The sequence below is a fragment of the Oncorhynchus gorbuscha genome, linkage group LG23 (assembly GCF_021184085.1).
Source record: "Oncorhynchus gorbuscha isolate QuinsamMale2020 ecotype Even-year linkage group LG23, OgorEven_v1.0, whole genome shotgun sequence".
NCBI lineage: Eukaryota > Metazoa > Chordata > Actinopteri > Salmoniformes > Salmonidae > Oncorhynchus > Oncorhynchus gorbuscha.
This window is the reverse complement of record NC_060195.1, coordinates 9,992,691-10,014,090: the sequence shown is the minus strand read 5'-3', so window position 1 is coordinate 10,014,090 and position 21,400 is coordinate 9,992,691. Positions and strand designations below refer to the sequence as shown.

Sequence of the window (21,400 nt, the reverse complement as noted above, 5' to 3'; positions counted from 1 at the left end):
TCCAGTTTGTTTTCCAAAGATTGGCCAATAGGAAGGAAGGGAGGGAAGAGGTGGTTTACTTCCTCGTCTGCAATTCTTACCAGGCACCCCGCCCTCCCTCCCTCCCTCTTTTTCCTCCCTCTTTGACGGGGATTTGTGCCTTGTCTTGACAAAGCAGTGTATCCTTAAAGGAAAAACGCTTTGTCCAGTTCTTAGGCGAGTTATCGCTGTTCTGATATCCAGGAGCTCTTTTCAATCATGAGACGGCTAGGGGATACAGTGTTGTGATGTTGACAGTCTCCCGTGGGGAACTGTCATCAAATGTATTGGCAGCAACATTATGTACAAAATGAGTTACAAACAATGCAAACAAAAACTAACACAATAGCACAGTTGGTTAGGAGCCTGTAAAAACGTCAGCCGTCCCCTCCGTCTCCATTATATACAGATCTAACATGGCTGTAGAGATGCTTGGTGTGTTTGTGTGGTTTTTGACCTGTGGTCCTCTTCTAGGTCGTCTGACCCGCTGCGTGCGCTGCCCTGTTGCGTACCACGCAAACGACTACTGCATGGCGGCAGGCAGCATTGTCCTGGCCAACAACAGCTTCCTGTGTCCAAACCACTTCACCCCCCGCAAGAACTACAAGAACCACGAACACATCAACGTCAGCTGGTGCTTCGTCTGCTCAGAAGGTTGGTGACTGGTTGGCTTGCTGTTGGTTGGTTGGGTGTTTTCAGTGTTACATAGTCCATTATGCAAGGGTTGGTGGTATTATTAGAGGTAGAGTAATAATTTGAATAGGAGTGTGGTGGAAATCATATGTGGATGACTTATGCTCCTCACAGAGTAAAAAGGTTGAAGTGAAATGAGGCATTGTGCCTCCCCATCCTGAGGTCATTGGGTAACATCTGGTTGACTTGTTGTCTGAGCTGCACCTCCTCCTTTCTCCCTGCAGGGGGCAGTCTGCTGTGCTGCGAGGCCTGTCCTGCTGCCTTCCATCAAGAGTGTCTGAACATCGAGATGCCCGAGGGGAGCTGGTTCTGCAACGACTGCAAGGCTGGGAAGAAACCACACTTCAAGGACATCCTCTGGGTTAAAGTGGGAAGATTCAGGTAAGAAACACTGTTCTCTAGAAACAAAATCCATGCTTTTGGTCAGAACCAACTGAATGACACTTTTCTCCCGTGTCAACGTATAAAAAAAAATCTTGATCAGTGCCTGAAATCCAGTCATATTGTTATTGATCAGAATCTCTGTGTGTGTAATCCTCATCTACACTGAGTACACCAAACATTAGGAACACTTTCTAATATTGAGCACCGATTGGAGTTCCCAGAGTGTTCTGACAGAACACGGCACACTGATTGGAATTCCAAGAGTGTTCTGACAGAACACGGCACACTGATTGGAATTCCAAGAGTGTTCTGACAGAACACGGCACACTGATTGGAGCTCCCAGAGTGTTCTGACAGAACACGGCACACTGATTGGAGCTCCCAGAGTGTTCTGACAGAACACGGCACACTGATTGGAGCTCCCAGAGTGTTCTGATGGAACACGGCACACTGATTGGAGCTCCCAGAGTGTTCTGACGGAACACGGCACACTGATTGGAGCTCCCAGAGTGTTTTGACGGAACACGGCACACTGATTGGATCTCCCAGAGTGTTCTGACGGAACCCAGCTTGGGCTGTTTTGGTGACCCTATTACCGCCACACCGGCGTTACCGAGTCATGAAGTCAGTCAAATTCCATGTGCCCGTTTAGTCACGGTAATTAGGCTTCTCCAAGCTCTGATGCTGCTGATGGTCATTGGTAGCCTACCAAACTTGCTAAATGCCAGGTACTCCCTCAAATCACTCTAACATCAATGCAAATGTAACCGAAAATATAATCAAACACCAAGAGAGCCAATGAGCTCTATTACTCAACATTTCCATAGGCTATGCAATTGCGTGAGACAACAGAGTGATGGCATCTATTAAAAAGAGGAGAATCCCATCAGCTTTCTATAGGCTAGGCCTACTATATTCTCAACTTTCCTAGTATTAAGCACATTGCTTCTCTTTACATCAGGAGTATAGTCTACCTGGCTGGCATGAAAATGAACCACGGGAGAAACACCCTCAATTCGGTTATTTAAATGCATAGATGACATGTATTTTTCCCCTGCCCCTGTTTCGAGACAGGTGCATATGATAATGGCCCATTCTAGATCAAAATATCTTTCACACATACAGTACCAGTCAAAAGTTTAGACACACCTACTCATTCAAGGGTTTTTCATAATTTGACTTTTTTTTAAAATACATTGTAGAATAATATTGAAGATGTCAAAACTATGAAATAACACATTTGGAATCATGTAGTATAAAAAAAAAAGTGTTCATCAAAATATACTTGAGATTCTTCAAAGTAGCCACCCTTTGCCTTGATGACAGCTTTGCACAATCTTGGCATTCTCTTAATTTTCACCATAAAAATGCACCTTTATAATAAAGCATTACATGCATAATTGCATTTGCTTTCACTTTTGATAATGGTGTTTTCTCGCTATTGAAACATTCGCACTTATCGCCTACTGCTATGTGGATGTTGCTGCGCTTATAATGTGAAGTAGCCTAATTGTTAATCAACATTGCGTAAAAACATTTTTTTTGATGCTAGTGGTTGTATTAATTTGGGATCTATCGCATCCCACAACTGGTCCCAGACTATTTTTGGAATATGTATTTCTCGCACAGCATAGAATAGGTGGACTTTTGTACTATGGGGTATAGTAGATTAACATAGGCTCGTGCTTTTGCTGTTCGTTACGTCACTCATCTTGTTGGCTGCCGGAAAGTAAATGTGAACATGTTCAATATGCACCTCGGAGTTGGATAAGAATGCGCATAGTTGTGTCTTCGATGTGTCGGTCTTCACTTGTAGCCTGTGAGAAAGACCCGATCACCTGATGGAGAGACATGCGAGTGGGAGATGATTTGGAGCGCGCATCACTCAGGGAGAAGGGAATTATAATGATTATATTCAGCCGAAGGGCTCAACGGCCACTAGCCGCAAGAAGCATGGATTTTCTTTCTTTTCTTTAGGGGGCATTACGGCCACATAAAGGGGATGCCGCAGGAAAATTCTAGGCCTGCTGAGAATGTTATCAAGTGCTTGTCAAATTGTGAATGAGAGACTGATGAAGTGTGTACAGTGCATGTCTAGTGCATAAAAGGAGATTACCGTGAATCAATAGTCAGGTAGAATTTTACAGCGGTCATGACTCATGATAGCCGGTGTGGAGGCAACTAGGGTTGTGGCAGTCACAAAGTTTAGTCAGCCGGTGATTGTCAAGCAGATACCTGCCGGTCTCACGGTAATTGACCGTTAGTTAATCGGTCGACCTCTAATGTTATGATTTTTCAACACCGATACCGATTAATCGGACGATTTTAAAAATGTACAATTTTTTAAATAAAAAAAAGACGTTTTTGTAATAATGACAATTACAACAATACTGAATGAACACTTATTTTATCTTAATAGAATACATCAATACAATCAATTTAGCCTCAAATAAATAATGAAACATGTTCAATTTGGTTTAAATAATGCTAAAACAAAGTGTTGGAGAAGAAAGTAAAAGTGCAATATTTGCCATGTAAGAAAGCTAATGTTTCAGTTCCTTGCTCAGAACAGGAGAACATATGAAAGCTGGTGGTTCCTTTTAACATGATTCTTCAATATTCCCAGGTAAGAAGTTTTAGGTTGTAGTTATTATAGGAATTATAGGACTATTTCCCTCTATACCATTTGTATTTCATTAACCTTTGACTATTGGATGTTCTTATAGGCACTTTAGTATTGCAAGTGTAACAGTATAGCTTCCATCCCTCTTCTCGTCGCTACATGGGCTCGAACCAGGAACACATTGACAACAGCCACCCTCAAAGCAGCGTTACTCATGCAGAGCAAGGGAAACAACCACTCCAAGGCTCAGAGCGAGCGAGTGACGTTTGAAACGTCACTTCGGTCACACAAGCCTCATCTTAGGAGTTGATATGTTTGAAGTCATAAACAGCGCAATGCTTGACGCACAATGAAGAGCTGCTGTCAAAACGCACAAAAGTGCTGTTTGAATGAATGTTTACGCGCCTGCTTCTGCCTACCACCGCTCAGTCAGATACTTGTATGCTCAGTCAGATTATATGCAACGCAGGACACGCTAGATAATATCTAGTAATATCATCAACCGTGTGTAGTTAACTAGTGATTATGATTGATTGATTGTTTTTTATAAGAAGTTTAATGCTAGCTAATAACTTACCTTGGCTTACTGCATTCGCGTAACAGGCAGTCTCCTTGTGGAGTGCAACAAGAGGCAGGTCGTTATTGTGTTGGACTCGTTAACTCTAAGGTTGCAAGACTGGATCCCCCGAGCTGACAAGGTCAAAATCTGTCGTTCTGCCCCTGAACGAGGCAGTTAACCCACCCTTCCTATGCAGTCATTGAAAATAAGAATGTGTTCTTATTAAATAAAGGTGTAAAAAAAAATATATTTTTTATCTGCAAAATCGGTATCCAAAAATACGGATTTCCGATTGTTATGAAAACTTGAAATCTGCCCTAATTAATTGACCATTCCGATTAATCGGTCGACCTCTAGTTAACATAAACACATTTAGCATCTCCTGGCTTGCACACACAGCCTACAAGCCACTGGTGCAGACCTTTGGAACATCTACATTGTAAAAAGTCTAATAAATCCATGTAATATAGCCAACATCTTCACAATAAAGCCATTATTTATTTTAGACAGGTCAAATGAAGCATGATATGAAGAAAATGTAGTCTATTTCAGAAGAACAGAATAGCACACTGACTTGTCCTTATGTTACGCCCTGATCTTGCTATGCCAAATGGCTGTGGGCTACACTTGTTGATTTAGCAGGCAATATTTGCTTAGAATTCCGTGACATTATTTTATAGTATTGAAAAAAGCATAATAGAATAGAAAGGATATTTTCTCCAAACCAGTAAGAGGGAGTGTTCACATGCGGCTATTCTGTGTTGAGCAGTTAACACTTCCGGCGCCGACTGAGATGGCCGCCTCGCTTCGCGTTCCTAGGAAACTATGCAGTTTTTTGTTTTTTTACGTGTTATTTCTTACATTAGTACCCCAGGTCATCTTAGGTTTCATTACATACAGTCGAGAAGAACTACTGAATATAAGATCAGCGTCAACTCACCATCAGTACGACCAAGAATATGTTTTCCGCGACGCGGATCCTGTGTTCTGCCTTACAAACAGGACAACGGAATGGATCGCATGCAGCGACCCAAGGAAACGACTCCGAAAAAGAGGGAAACGCGGCGGTGTTCTGGTCAGACTCCGAAAAAGGGCACATCGCGCACCACTTCCCAGTATTCTTCTTGCCAATGTCCAGTCTCTCGACAACAAGGTTGATGAAATCCGAGCAAGGGTGGCATTCCAGAGGGATATCAGAGACTGCAACGTTCTCTGCTTTACGGAGACATGGCTTACTGGGAAAACGCTATCCAGGGCGGTACAGCCAACGGGTTTCTCCATGCATCGCGCCGACAGAAACAAACATCTCTCTGGTAAGAAGAGTGGAGGGGCGTATGCCTCATGACTAACGGGACATGGTGTGATGAAGGAAACATACAGGAACTCAAATCCTTCTGTTCACCTGATTTAGAATTCCTCACAATCAAATGTAGACCGCATTATCTTCCAAGAGAATTCTCTTCGATTATAATCACAGCCGTATATATCCCCCCCAAGCAGACACATCGATGGCTCTGAACGAACTTTATTTAACTCTTTGCAAACTGGAAAACATTTATCCGGAGGCTGCATTCATTGTAGCTGGGGATTTTAACAAAGCCAATCTGAAAACAAGACTCCTAAATTTTATCAGCATATCGATTGCGCAACCAGGGCTGGTAAAACCTTGGATCATTGTTACTCTAACTTCCGCGACGCATATAAGGCCCTGCCCCGCCCCCTTTCGGAAAAGCTGACCACGACTCCATTTTGCTGATCCCTGCCTACAGGCAGAAATTAAAACAAGAGGCTCCCACGCTGAGGTCTGTCCAACGCTGGTCAGACCAAGCTGACTCTACACTCCAAGACTGCTTCCATCACGTGGACTGGGACATGTTTCGTATTGCGTCAGATGGGAATATTGACGAATACGCTGATTCGGTGTGCGAGTTCATTAGAACGTGCGTCGAAGATGTCGTTCCCATAGCAACGATAAAAACATTCCCTAACCAGAAACCGTGGATTGATGGCAGCATTCGCGTGAAACTGAAAGCGCGAACCACTGCTTTTAATCAGGGCAAGGTGTCTGGCAACATGACTGAATACAAACAGTGCAGCTATTCCCTCCGTAAGGCTATCAAACAAGCTAAGCGTCAGTACAGAGACAAAGTGGAATCTCAATTCAATGGCTCAGACACAAGAGGCATGTGGCAGGGTCTACAGTCAATCACGGACTACAAGATGAAATCCAGCCCAGTCACGGACCAGGATGTCTTGCTCCCAGGCAGACTAAATAACTTTTTTGCCCGCTTTGAGGACAATACAGTGCCACTGACACGGCCTGCAACGGAAACATGCAGTCTCTCCTTCACTGCAGCCGAGGTGATTAAGACATTTAAACGTGTTAACCCTCGCAAGGCTGCAGGCCCAGACGGCATCCCCAGCCGCGCCCTCCGAGCATGCGCAGACCAGCTGGCCGGTGTGTTTACGGACATATTCAATCAATCCCTATACCAGTCTGCTGTTCCCACATGCTTCAAGAGGGCCACCATTGTTCCTGTTCCCAAGAAAGCTAAGGTAATTGAGCTAAACGACTCGCCCCGTAGGGTCTCACTTCCGTCATCATGAAGTGCTTTGAGAGACTAGTGAGGACCATATCACCTCCACCCTACCTGACACCTAGACCCACTCCAATTTGCTTACCTGCCCTCCCAGGACAATCTCAACCACACTGTTACAGGAACCCACCTGGACAAGAGGAATACCATGTGAGAATGCTGTTCATCGACTACAGCTCGGCATTCAACACCACCACTGCCTGTACCCTCCAAGCGAGGTCATCAAGCTCGAGACCCTGGGTCTCGAGAGCCCTGTGCAACTGGGTACTGGACTTCTCAAGGCCTCCCCAGGTGGTTAAACAGCCCCCTGATCCTCAACACGGGGGGAGTGGCTCTGAGCCCTCTCCTGTACTCCCTGTTCACACTGACCCAACTCCAGCTCAATTTCAAGTTAATGGGACACAACAGTGGATGGAAATGATGTAAGGGAGGAGGTATCACTAGTGTTTCAGGAAAATGCTACACTTCAACAAAACTAAGGAGATGATTGTGGACCAGGAAACAGCAGATTATTAATCTCATCGATGGAACAGTAGTGGATATACTGTTTTAAGTTCCTCGGCATACACATCACAGACAAACTGAATTGGTCCACTCACACTGACATGTAGGCGCAGCAGCCACTTTCAACCTCAGGAGGCTGAAGTTTACTTTGTCACCAAAAGCACTCACAAACTTCTACAGATGCACTCGAGAGCATCCTGGCGGGCCATCACCGCCTGTACGGCTGCTCCGCCCTCAACCATCAGGGTCTTCAGAGGGTAGTGAGGATCCATCACCGGGGGCAAACTACCTGCCCTCCAGGACACCTACACCACTGTTGTTACAGGAAGGCCATAAAGATCATCAAGGACATCAACCACCCGACCACTGCCTGTTCAGCTATCATCCAGAAGGCGAGGTCAGTACAGGTGCATCAAAGCTGGGACCGAGAGACTGAAAAACAGCTTCTATCTCAAGGCCATCAGACTGTTAAACAGCCACCACTAACACTGAGTGGCTGCCAACACACTGTCATTGACACTGACCCAACTCCAGCCATTTTAATAATTGAATTGATGGGAAATGATGTAAATATATCACTAGCCACTTTAAACAATGCTACCTTATATAATGTTACTTACCCTACATTATTAATCTCATATGCATATGTATATACTGTACTCTACATCATCGACTGCATCCTTATGTAACACATGTATCACTAGCCACTTTAACTATGCCACTTTGTTTACTTTGTCTACACACTCATCTCATATGTATATACTGTACTCGATACCATCTACTGTATGCTGCTCTGTACCATCACTCATTCATATATCCTTATGTACATGTTCCTTATCCCCTTACACTGTGTATAAGACAGTAGTTTTGGAATTGTTAGTTAGATTACTTGTTGGTTATCACTGCATTGTCGGAACTAGAAGCACAAGCATTTCGCTACCCTCGCATTAACATCTGCTAACCATGTGTATGTGACAAATAAAATTTGATTTGATTTGATTTGAAAGTAACAGGTCCTCCTATATGCTTCATTTACAGTTATTTATGCAACTTGTTGCTCTACAAAACGTTGGGCTATATGTTTTGATTTTTAATACAGTCTAAGGCTGCGTGATGAGACTCTCTAATGATGATTTGACAAAGGTTGCATGCAGGCTGTATACACTTCATCAGGTTCTAATGACCTGGTACTCAGGGCTCTATTGTCTCTCCATCAGGTCCTAATGACCTGGTACTCCGGGCTCTATTGTCTCTCCATCAGGTCCTAATGACCTGGTACTCCGGGCTCTATTGTCTCTCCATCAGGTCCTAATGACCTGGTACTCCGGGCTCTATTGTCTCTCCATCAGGTCCTAATGGCCTGCTACTCAGGGCTCTGTTGTCTCTCCATCAGGTCCGAATGGCCTGCTACTCAGGGCTCTATTGTCTCTCCATCAGGTCCTAATGGCCTGCTACTCAGGGCTCTATTGTCTCTCCATCAGGTCCTAATGACCTGCTACTCCGGGCTCTGTTGTCTCTCCATCAGGTCCTAATGGCCTGCTACTCCGGGCTCTATTGTCTCTCCATCAGGTCCTAATGACCTGGTACTCCGGGCGCTATTGTCTCTTCATCAGGTCCTAATGGCCTGGTACTCCGGGCTCTATTGTCTTTAAACAATTAAACAAATTGTAGTAATGACCTTTGAGTGAGGACTGTATTATAATGCATAGTGGGTGGACTGGTTACCTTCTGCTACTCTCTAAAAGTTCTCGTCAGGGAGAGTTCTAGAACATTCTGTTGGTTCATTGATTTTTAAATTTTACCTTTATTTAACTAGGCAAGTCAGTTAAGAACAAATTCTTATTTTCAATGACAGCCTAGGAACAGTGGGTTTAACTGCCTGTTCAGGGGCAGAACGACAGATTTGTACCTTGTCAGTTCGGGGATTTGAACTTAACCTTTCGGTTACTAGTCCAACGCTCTATCCACTAGGCTACCCTGCCGCCCAAATTGATAGTGTAGGGCTGCTAACCCTGGAGTTATAGTGAATCTGCGATTTTTGAATAGCCTATAATCATAGGGCTTTTAATTATTATTTTTTTAATGTTCATAATTAATTGGGTGAAACATGACCTTTCAGAATATCTCTCTCCTTCATTCCTTTCTCCGGCACGCAGAGAGAGGGCCGGTCAACAGCTAAAGGAAATGTTTTGTTGTGAATACATGTCACTGTCGATGTTCCCGAACAGTTTTCACTAGGTTTCCCAAATTAAGCACTGGGTAAATGCAGGTACAGGGTTGGAGAGCCCATGACATACAGAATTTGGGCAGAATATCACCTGTCGTGCAGCGAGAGGCTGCATGCTCCTCAAACAGTGGTTGATGCTTGGAGTGAAATAACCAGAGTCGCCTGAAAAATGAACCAGAGTCGCCTGAAAAACGAACCAGAGGGAAAGCAGCCTCCATTCACTATTGGAGTGCATGTGGATGACATGTCTTTTATCCTCTCCCTTGTTCCTGGCCCATTTTGATAATGAGCCATTGTAAATCAAAACTAATTTGACATATTCGTGAATATATGATCAATTGTTGAGAGAACAGCATGTGCAGCCTGAGGCAAGGAACAGAGAGCAAGCTTTTTTTGTACTTTCTCAAATCATCAATAGCCTTTAGTCATATCATGCAGCCCATATACACTATAGATACAAAAATGTGGACACCCCTTCAAATCAGTGGATTTGGCTTTTCAGCCACACCCGTTGCTGACAGGTGTATAAAGTTGAGCATGCAGCCATGCAATCTCCATAGACAAACATTGGCAGTAGAATAGCCTGTACTGAAGAGCTCAGTGACTTTCAACATGGCACCGTCATAAGATGCCACCTTTCCAACAAGTCAGATTTCTTTCCCTGCTTCTTTCCCTGCTAGAGCTGCCCAGGTCAAATGTGTAAGTGTAATTGTGAAGTGGAAACGTCTAGGAGCAACAACGGCTCAACCACGAAGTGGTAGGCCAAACAAGCTCACAGAACGGGATTGCCGAGTGCTGAAGAGCGTAGCACGTAAAAATAGTCTGTCCTCGGTTGCAACACTCACTACTGAGATTCAACGTGCCTCTAGAAGCAACATCAGCACAAGAACTGTTCGTCGGGATCTTCATGAAATGGGTTTCCATGGCCGAGCAGCCGCACACAAGCCTAAGATCACCATGCTCAATGCCAAGCATCAGCTGGAGTGGTGTAAAGCCATTGGACTCTGGAGCAGTGGAAACACATAATCTGGCAGTCAAATCAAATCAAATTTATTTATATAGCCCTTCGTACATCAGCTGATATCTCAAAGTGCTGTACAGAAACCCAGCCTAAAACTCCAAACAGCAAGCAATGCAGGTGTAAAAGCACGGTGGCTAGGAAAAACTCCCTAGAATGGCCAAAACCTAGGAAGAAACCTAGAGAGGAACCAGGCTATGTGGGGTGGCCAGTCCTCTCCTGGCTGTGCCGGGTGGAGATTATAACAGAACATGGCCAAGATGTTCAAATGTTCATAAATGACCAGCATGGTCAAATAATAATAAGGCAGAACAGTTGAAACTGGAGCAGCAGCACAGTCAGGTGGACTGAGGACAGCAAGGAGTCATCATGTCAGGTAGTCCTGGGGCACGGTCCTAGGGCTCAGGTCCTCTGAGAGAGAGAATTAGAGAGAGCATATGTGGGGTGGCCAGTCCTCTTCTGGCTGTGCCGGGTGGTCCAACGGACAAATACGGGTTTGGCTATACCAGGAGAACGCTACCTGCCCGAGTGCATAGTGCCAACTGTAAAGATTGGTGGAGGAAGAATAATGGGCTCTGGCTGTTTTTCATGCTTCGGGCTAGGCCCCTTAGTTCCAGTGAAGGGAAATCTTAACACTGCAGGATACAATGATATTCTAGACGATTCTGTTCTTCCAACTTTGTGGTAACCATTTGGGCAAGTCCCATTCCTGTTTCAGCATGACACTCACTAATGCTCTTGTGACTGAATGGAAGCAAGTCCCCGCAGCAATGTTCCAACATCTAGTGGAAAGCCTTTCCAGAAGAGTAGAGGCTGTTTTTTTTACCTTTATTTAACTAGGCAAGTCAGTTAAGAACAAATTCTTATTTTCAATGATGGCCTATCAATATTAATGCCCATGATTTTAGAATGAGATGTTTGACAAGCAGGTGTCCACATCCTTTTGGCATGTAGTGTATGTTTTGATTTCTAGGTCCATGCCCAACGTCCGCCATTCTTCCCCTTCTCCCCCTGAACAAGGCAGTTAACCCTGGGCCGTCATTGTAAATACATATTTGTTCTTAACCTCTAGCGACGAGCAATCCCGTATCCGGGAGCGTAATCATAGCCTCAAGCGCATTACCATAACGCAACTTTTCCTATTCATGAAAATCGCAAATGAAATGAAATAAATATATTCAAACACAAGCTTAGCCTTTTGTTAACAACACTGTCATCTCAGATTTTCAAAATATGCGTTACAGCCAACGCTAGACAAGCATTTGTGTAAGTTTATCATGGCATAATGCTATGCTAGCTCTGCTGGCAGCAGGCAACATTTTCACGAAAATAAGAAAAGCAACCAAATTAAATAATTTACCTTTGAACTTTGGATGCTTTCACTCAGGAGACTCCCAGTTAGATAGCAAATGTTCCTTTTTTCCAAAAATATTATTTTTGTAGGCGAAATAGCTCCCGTTTGTTCATCATGCTTGGCTGAGAAATCGACCGGAAAATGCTACCATTACAACGCCAAACGTTTTTCAAAATTAACTCCATAATATCGACAAAAACACGGCAAACCTGGTTTAGGATCCATCCTCCAGGTGTTTTTAACATATGTATTCGATAATATATCCGTCGAGGCAGTTGGTTTCTCATAAGAAGCGATTGGAAAAATGGCTACCTCAGTATTTTACGCAAGGTTTTCTCCGGGAGACACCATGCGACCACTCGCCCTATATGGTCTCTTACAGCCATTCTTCAATTGAAATGCCTAAAAAGACGTCACAATGCTGTAGACACCTTGGGGAAAACGTAAGCTGACTCCGAGCTCCTTCACAGCCATATAAGGAGTCATTGGCATGAGGCGGTTTCAAAAAATGCGGCACTTCCTGATTGGATTTTTATTTGGGTTTCGCTTGTAACATCAGTTCTGTGGCACTCACAGACAATATCTTTGCAGTTTTGGAAACGTCAGCGTTTTCTTTCCAAAGCTGTCAATTATATGCATTAGTCGAGCATCTTTTCGTGACAAAATATCTTGTTTAAAACGGGAACGTTTTTCATCCAAAAATTAAGAGCGCCCCCTATATCCAACTGATTTGCCTAGTTAAATAAATAAAAAAATATTTGTTTGGGGACAGGTCGTAAAGTATTAACCATTTATGGAAATTGAGCTAGCTAGCTTGCTGTTGCTAGCTAATTTGTCCTGGGATATAAACGTTCAGTTGTTATTTTACCTGAAATGCACAAGGTTCTCTACTCCGAACATTAATCCACACACAAAATTGTCGTTTTCTCATTGTTTCTAGTCATCCGAATCGTTTCTAGTCATTTCTCCGGGCTTTTTCTTCTTGGTGATTGGCATCTAACTTTCATAGGATTACCACAACAACAGACCGACCTCAGTTCATCTTTCAATCATCCATGTGGGTATAACCAATGAGGAGATGGCACGTGGGTATCTGCCTCTATAAACCAATGAGGAGATGGGAGAGGCAGGACTTGCACCACATTTAGCGTCACAAATAGAACTGACTTCTATTTTAGCGCCTTGGCAACGCAGACGCTCGTTGGCAACGCAGACGCTCATTGGCGCGAGGGAACAGTGTGGGTGCAGTGATTGAATAACATATATGTGTACATTTATTTTGCAACGTTTGCCCATGTGACGCGTCCGGTATGGTCAGCATGTAAGACATTCTAAGGTTTGTATCACGCACAGCTAAAGTTGCCAAATAACTCTAGTGTATAGGACCTGTTTTCAAATGATGCCTTTTACACTCAACAGAGCTACTTCATACATGCACTCGCTCCGGAATGGAAAAAATATGCTTCGTACTATAAAACCATTCAATATAAAATAATGGAACGGGACTTGTAAGCATATCTTGTCTGCTAAATGAACTAGCCTACAGCATGGCGCATAGCCAAATTACATTCAATAGGCTAACTCATATTCTGTTCTTCTGAAATAACATTTCTTAATTTCATAATGTTTCTTTAGACATGCCTAAAATAAATAATGAATGTATTGTGATGGTGTATATTAAATAGATGTATTAGACTTGAAAAAAAAATTATAATAATTATTTAACCTTTTATTTAAATGTAGATGTTCCAAAGGTGTGCATCAGAGGCTTGGATGCAAGGAGGCCTGGAGATGCTGAATGTGTTAGTTAATTAACGGTAAATTACAGTGAGACCGGACGTCTTTTGCGTGACATTAACCGGCAGACATGATGTCATTACCGCCACAGCCTTTGTAACACCCCCCTCTTTTCCCCTCAGAACAGACTCAATTCGTCGGGGCATGGACTCTACAAGGTGTTGAAAGCGTTGACTCCAATGCTTTCCACAGTTGTGTCAAGTTGGCTGGATGTCCTTTGGGTGGGGGACCATTGTTGATACACACAGGAAATTGTTGAGGGTGAAACCCAGCAGTGTTGCAGTTCTTGACACAAACCAGTGCGCCTGGCACCTACTACCATACCCTGTTCAAAGGCACTTCAATCTTTTGTCTTGCCCATTCCCCTCTGAATGACACACAGACACCATCCATGTCTCAATTGTCTCAAGGCTTATAACAATCCTTCTTTAGCCTGTCCCCTCCCCTTCATCTACACTGATTGAAGTGGACTTAACAGGGGACATCAGTAAAGGATCATAGCTTTCACCTGGATTCACCTGGTCAGTCTGTCATGGAAGGAGCAGGTGTTCCTAATGTTTTGTATACACTATGTAAAATCTCCAATCCTTTGTTCAGGTGGTGGCCTGCGGAGGTGTGTCTTCCTAAGAACATCCCAGAGAAGATTCTCCGTATGAAACATGAGGTGGGGGAGTTCCCCGTTCAGTTCTTTGGTTCTAAGGACTACGCCTGGACCTACCAGGCCCGAGTCTTCCCTTACATGGAGGGAGATGCCAACAACAAGGACAAGATGGGGAAGGGTTGTGACGCCATCTACAAGAAAGGTTAGAAAGAAACCTCCTTTACCTGGTTATAATAGAATATATAACAAACAATAGACTTCATTTTAGGAAGAAATGCCAAAGAGCATTTCCTAAGTCTTAAACTATAGAGATGTTTCCAGGTACCACATAGCTGATAAATCTAACTTCCGTTTCCTTTCAGCTCTGAATGAAACAGCTGAGCGGTTTATAGCGCTTCAGGCTGAGAAGGAGATGAGACAGCTTCAGGAGGACAGGAGGAACGACAAGAAACCTCCTCCCTACAGACACATCAAGGTACTGCCCCTTTAAACCTTCTCCCTACAGACACATCAAGGTACCGCCCCTTTAAACCTCCTCCCTACAGACACATCAAGGTACCGCCCCTTTAAACCTCCTCCCTACAGACACATCAAGGTACTGCCCCTTTAAACCTCCTCCCTACAGACACATCAAGGTACCGCCCCTTTAAACCTTCTCCCTACAGACACATCAAGGTACCGCCCCTTTAAACCTTCTCCCTACAGACACATCAAGGTACTGCCCCTTTAAACCTTCTCCCTACAGACACATCAAGGTACTGCCTCTTTAAACCTTCTCCCTACAGACACATCAAGGTACCGCCCCTTTAAACCTTCTCCCTACAGACACATCAAGGTACCGCCCCTTTAAACCTTCTCCCTACAGACACATCAAGGTACTGCCCCTTTAAACCTTCTCCCTACAGACACATCAAGGTACTGCCTCTTTAAACCTTCTCCCTACAGACTCATCAAGGTACCGCCCCTTTAAACCTTCTCCCTACAGACGCATCAAGGTACCGCCCCTTTAAACCTTCTCCATACAAACACATCAAGGTACTGCCCCTTTAAACCTTCTCCCTACAGACACATCAAGGTACCGCCCCTTTAAACCTCATCTCTACAGACACATCAAGGTACTGCCCCTTTAAACCTTCTCCCTACAGACACATCAAGGTACTGCCCCTTTAAACCTTCTCCCTACAGACACATCAAGGTACCGCCCCTTTAAACATTTACATTACATTTAAGTCATTTAGCAGACGCTCTTATCCAGAGCGACTTACAAATTAAACCTCATCTCTACAGACACATCAAGGTACTGCCCCTTTAAACCTCATCTCTACAGACACATCAAGGTACTGTCCCTTTAAACCTTCTCCCTACAGACACATCAAGGTACTGTCCCTTTAAACCTTCTCCCTACAGACACATCAAGGTACTGCCCCTTTAAACCTTCTCCCTACAGACACATCAAGGTACCGCCCCTTTAAACCTTCTCCCTACAGACACATCAAGGTACTGCCCCTTTAAACCTTCTCCCTACAGACACATCAAGGTACCGCCCCTTTAAACCTTCTCCCTACAGACACATCAAGGTACCGCCCCTTTAAACCTTCTCCCTACAGACACATCAAGTGACCGCCCCTTTAAACCTCATCTCTACAGACACATCAAGGTACCGCCCCTTTAAACTTACTCCCTACAGACACATCAAGGTACCGCCCCTTTAAACCTCCTCCCTACAGACACATCAAGGTACCGCCCCTTTAAACCTTCTCCCTACAGACACATCAAGGTACCGCCCCTTTAAACCTCGTCTCTACAGACACATCAAGGTACCGCCCCTTTAAACCTTCTCCCTACAGACACATCAAGGTACCGCCCCTTTAAACCTTCTCCCTACAGACACATCAAGGTACTGCCCCTTTAAACCTTCTCCCTACAGACACATCAAGGTACCGCCCCTTTAAACCTTCTCCCTACAGACACATCAAGGTACCGCCCCTTTAAACCTCATCTCTACAGACACATCAAGGTACCGCCCCTTTAAACCTTCTCCCTACAGACACATCAAGGTACCGCCCCTTTAAACCTTCTCCCTACAGACACATCAAGGTACCGCCCCTTTAAACCTTCTTCATGCATAATTCACGCAGAAGTTTGAATTGCCTCCGCTTATCTCAAGTGCGTTTTCTTCTCAGGTGAACCGACCAATCGGCAAGGTCCAGATCATCACGGCGGACCTATCGGAGGTGCCTCGCTGTAACTGCAAGGCGTCTGATGAGAACCCGTGTGGCATGGACTCCGAGTGTATCAACCGCATGTTGATGTATGAGTGCCACCCTCAGGTGTGTTTGGCAGGGGAGAGGTGTCTGAACCAGAGTTACACCAAGAGACAGTACACCCAGGTGGAGATCTTCAGAACCTTGTCACGAGGCTGGGGGCTACGGGGCGTCTCCGACATCAAGAAGGTACAGACGAGCATCAAACTACAACACAAAACAGTTCCCCTTGTGTTTCTGTTTTGTCAAGAGAACCTTGTCCCACTACAGTTGTGCATGGCTGCCTACATAATTGGGATAAATAAAGTATTTTCAAGTCAATTCCAAGGCCCTTTATCCCTGATAATCCTTGATGATCTTGTTTTAAGATGTGGACATATAGTAGTATATTTAACCTCCATACTGCTGTGTCTGTGATGTAAAAGGTGTTGTGTATCAGCTGGATTATAACCAGAGTCTGTGCCCTCCTCTCTCTCTCTCAGGGTGCATTTGTGAATGAGTACGTGGGGGAGGTGATAGACGAGGAGGAGTGCAGAGCCAGGATCAAACATGCTCAAGAGAACGACATCTGTAACTTCTACATGCTCACTCTGGACAAGGACCGGATCATAGACGCTGGACCCAAGGGGAACCAGGCGAGGTTCATGAATCACTGCTGCCAGCCCAACTGTGAGACCCAGAAGTGGACGGTAAACGGAGACACCAGGGTGGGGCTCTTTGCCCTGGAGGACATCCCCGAAGGTCAGAGGAAGTACTAACAAACCTACTGGAGCCTGGTTCCATTTCTGTTACTAACTCCTGGAGCCTGGTTCCATTTTTGTTACCAACTCCTGGAGCCTGGTTCCATTTCTGTTACTAACTCCTGGAGCCTGGTTCCATTTCTGTTACTAACTCCTGGAGCCCGGTGCCATTTCTGTTACTAACTCCTGGAGCCTGGTGCCATTTCTGTTACTAACTCCTGGAGCCTGGTTCCATTTCTGTTACTAACTCCTGGAGCCTGGTTCCATTTCTGTTACTAACTCCTGGGGCCCGGTTCCATTTCTGTTACTAACTCCTGGGGCCCGGTTCCATTTCTGTTACTAACTCCTGGGGCCCGGTTCCATTTCTGTTACTAACTCCTGGGGCCCGGTTCCATTTCTGTTACTAACTCCTGGGGCCCGGTTCCATTTCTGTTACTAACTCCTGGGGCCCGGTTCCATTTCCGTTACTAACTCCTGGGGCCCGGTTCCATTTCCATTCCTCAGGCACTAGGGCTTGTGACCAAAAGTATCTTTGTAATGTGTAAAGATACCTGTACAGAACCTGACAGTGTATCTTTATTTGTGTTCAGGTGTGGAGTTGACCTTCAACTACAACCTGGAGTGTCTTGGTAACGGGAAGACGGTGTGTAAATGTGGAGCGCCCAACTGCTCTGGGTTCCTGGGGGTCCGACCAAAGGTAAGGCTCGGAGACGTTTGAAACATTTGGATTTATCTACAGTAAGTGCTTTTAGTTGTTTACTGTGTGATGATGAGTTATACTATTAAAAAGGACAGGCAGACTGGTGAATATAGCAGACTGGTGAATATAGCAGTCTATAGGCAGACTGGGGAATATAGCAGACTGGTGAATATAGCAGTCTATAGGCAGACTGGTGAATATAGCAGACTGGTGAATATAGCAGACTGGGGAATATAGCAGACTGGTGAACATTTACATTACATTTAAGTAATTTAGCAGACGCTCTTATCCAGAGTGACTTACAAATTGGTGCATTCACCTTATGACATCCAGTGGAACAGTCACTTTACAATAGTGCATCTAAATCTTAAAGGGGGGGGTGAGAAGGATTACTTATCCTATCCTAGGTATTCCTTAAAGAGGTGGGGTTTCAGGTGTCTCCGGAAGGTGGTGATTGACTCCGCTGTCCTGGCGTCGTGAGGGAGTTTGTTCCACCATTGGGGGGCCAGAGCAGCGAACAGTTTTGACTGGGCTGAGCGGGAACTGTACTTCCTCAGTGGTAGGGAGGCGAGCAGGCCAGAGGTGGATGAACGCATTGCCCTTGTTTGGGTGTAGGGCCTGATCAGAGCCTGGAGGTACTGAGGTGCCGTTCCCCTCACAGCTCCGTAGGCAAGCACCATGGTCTTGTAGCGGATGCGAGCTTCAACTGGAAGCCAGTGGAGAGAGCGGAGGAGCGGGGTGACGTGAGAGAACTTGGGAAGGTTGAACACCAGACGGGCTGCGGCGTTCTGGATGAGTTGTAGGGGTTTAATGGCACAGGCAGGGAGCCCAGCCAACAGCGAGTTGCAGTAATCCAGACGGGAGATGACAAGTGCCTGGATTAGGACCTGCGCCGCTTCCTGTGTGAGGCAGGGTCGTACTCTGCGGATGTTGTAGAGCATGAACCTACAGGAACGGGCCACCGCCTTGATGTTAGTTGAGAACGACAGGGTGTTGTCCAGGATCACGCCAAGGTTCTTAGCGCTCTGGGAGGAGGACACAATGGAGTTGTCAACCGTGATGGCGAGATCATGGAACGGGCAGTCCTTCCCCGGGAGGAAGAGCAGCTCCGTCTTGCCGAGGTTCAGCTTGAGGTGGTGATCCGTCATCCACACTGATATGTCTGCCAGACATGCAGAGATGCGATTCGCCACCTGGTCATCAGAAGGGGGAAAGGAGAAGATTAATTGTGTGTTGTCTGCATAGCAATGATAGGAGAGACCATGTGAGGTTATGACAGAGCCAAGTGACTTGGTGTATAGCGAGAATAGGAGGGGGCCTAGAACAGAGCCCTGGGGGACACCAGTGGTGAGAGCGTGTGGTGAGGAGACAGATTCTCGCCATGCCACCTGGTAGGAGCGACCTGTCAGGTAGGACGCAATCCAAGCGTGGGCCGCGCCGGAGATGCCCAACTCGGAGAGGGTGGAGAGGAGGATCTGATGGTTCATAGTATCGAAGGCAGCCGATAGGTCTAGAAGGATGAGAGCAGAGGAGAGAGAGTTAGCTTTAGCGGTGCGGAGCGCCTCCGTGATACAGAGAAGAGCAGTCTCAGTTGAATGACTAGTCTTGAAACCTGACTGATTTGGATCAAGAAGGTCATTCTGAGAGAGATAGCGGGAGAGCTGGCCAAGGACGGCACGTTCAAGAGTTTTGGAGAGAAAAGAAAGAAGGGATACTGGTCTGTAGTTGTTGACATCGGAGGGATCGAGTGTAGGTTTTTTCAGAAGGGGTGCAACTCTTGCTCTCTTGAAGACGGAAGGGACGTAGCCAGCGGTCAGGGATGAGTTGATGAGCGAGGTGAGGTAAGGGAGAAGGTCTCCGGAAATGGTCTGGAGAAGAGAGGAGGGGATAGGGTCAAGCGGGCAGGTTGTTGGGCGGCCGGCCGTCACAAGACGCAAGATTTCATCTGGAGAGAGAGGGGAGAAAGAGGTCAGAGCACAGGGTAGGGCAGTGTGAGCAGAACCAGCGGTGTCGTTTGACTTAGCAAACGAGGATCGGATGTCGTCGACCTTCTTTTCAAAATGGTTGACGAAGTCATCTGCAGAGAGGGAGGAGGAGGGGGGGATTCAGGAGGGAGGAGAAGGTGGCAAAGAGCTTCCTAGGGTTAGAGGCAGAAGCTTGGAATTTAGAGTGGTAGAAAGTGGCTTTAGCAGCAGAGACAGAAGAGTAAAATGTAGAGAGGAGGGAGCGAAAGGATGCCAGGTCCGGAGGGAGGCGAGTTCTCCTCCATTTCCGCTCGGCTGCCCGGAGCCCTGTTCTGTGAGCTCGCAATGAGTCGTCGAGCCACGGAGCGGGAGGGGAGGACCGAGCCGGCCTGGAGGATAGGGGGCATAGAGAGTCAAAGGATGCAGAAAGGGAGGAGAGGAGGGTTGAGGAGGCAGAATCAGGAGATAGGTTGGAGAACGTTTGAGCAGAGGGAAGAGATGATAGGATGGAAGAGGAGAGAGTAGCGGGGGAGAGAGAGCGAAGGTTGGGACGGCGCGATACCATCCGAGTAGGGGCATTCTGGGAAGTGTTGGATGAGAGCGAGAGGGAAAAGGATACAAGGTAGTGGTCGGAGACTTGGAGGGGAGTTGCAATGAGGTTAGTGGAAGAACAGCATCTAGTAAAGATGAGGTCGAGCGTATTGCCTGCCTTGTGAGTAGGGGGGGAAGGTGAGAGGGTGAGGTCAAAAGAGGAGAGGAGTGGAAAAAGGAGGCAGAGAGGAATGAGTCAAAGGTAGACGTGGGGAGGTTAAAGTCGCCCAGAACTGTGAGATGTGAGCCGTCCTCAGGAAAGGAGCTTATCAAGGCATCAAGCTCATTGATGAACTCTCCGAGGGAACCTGGAGGGCGATAAATGATAAGGATGTTAAGCTTGAAAGGGCTGGTAACTGTGACAGCATGGAATTCAAAGGAGGCGATAGACAGATGGGTAAGGGGAGAAAGAGAGAATGACCACTTGGGAGAGATGAGGATCCCGGTGCCACCACCCCGCTGACCAGAAGCTCTCGGGGTGTGCGAGAACACGTGGGCGGACGAAGAGAGAGCAGTAGGAGTGGCAGTGTTATCTGTGGTGATCCATGTTTCCATCAGTGCCAAGAAGTCGAGGGACTGGAGGGAGGCATAGGCTGAGATGAACTCTGCCTTGTTGGCCGCAGATCGGCAGTTCCAGAGGCTACCGGAGACCTGGAACTCCACGTGGGTCGTGCGCGCTGGGACCACCAGATTAGGGTGGCCGCGGCCACGCGGTGTGGAGCGTTTGTATGGTCTGAGGAGAGAACAGGGATAGACAGACACATAG

General features: G+C 46.0%; 1 protein-coding gene across 1 annotated transcript in view; it reads left to right on the top strand.

The window, feature by feature from the left end:
• LOC124011600 (histone-lysine N-methyltransferase, H3 lysine-36 specific-like) overlaps positions 1-21,400 on the top strand; it is a 47,290-nt gene that overhangs the window by 12,937 nt on the left and 12,953 nt on the right. Inside the window, exons 11-17 of the mRNA XM_046325052.1 lie at positions 493-672; positions 936-1,092; positions 14,372-14,577; positions 14,738-14,850; positions 16,559-16,828; positions 17,122-17,380; positions 17,970-18,076. Coding sequence (XP_046181008.1) covers positions 493-672; positions 936-1,092; positions 14,372-14,577; positions 14,738-14,850; positions 16,559-16,828; positions 17,122-17,380; positions 17,970-18,076 — 1,292 coding nt within the window. The remainder of the gene's footprint in view (positions 1-492; positions 673-935; positions 1,093-14,371; positions 14,578-14,737; positions 14,851-16,558; positions 16,829-17,121; positions 17,381-17,969; positions 18,077-21,400) is intronic.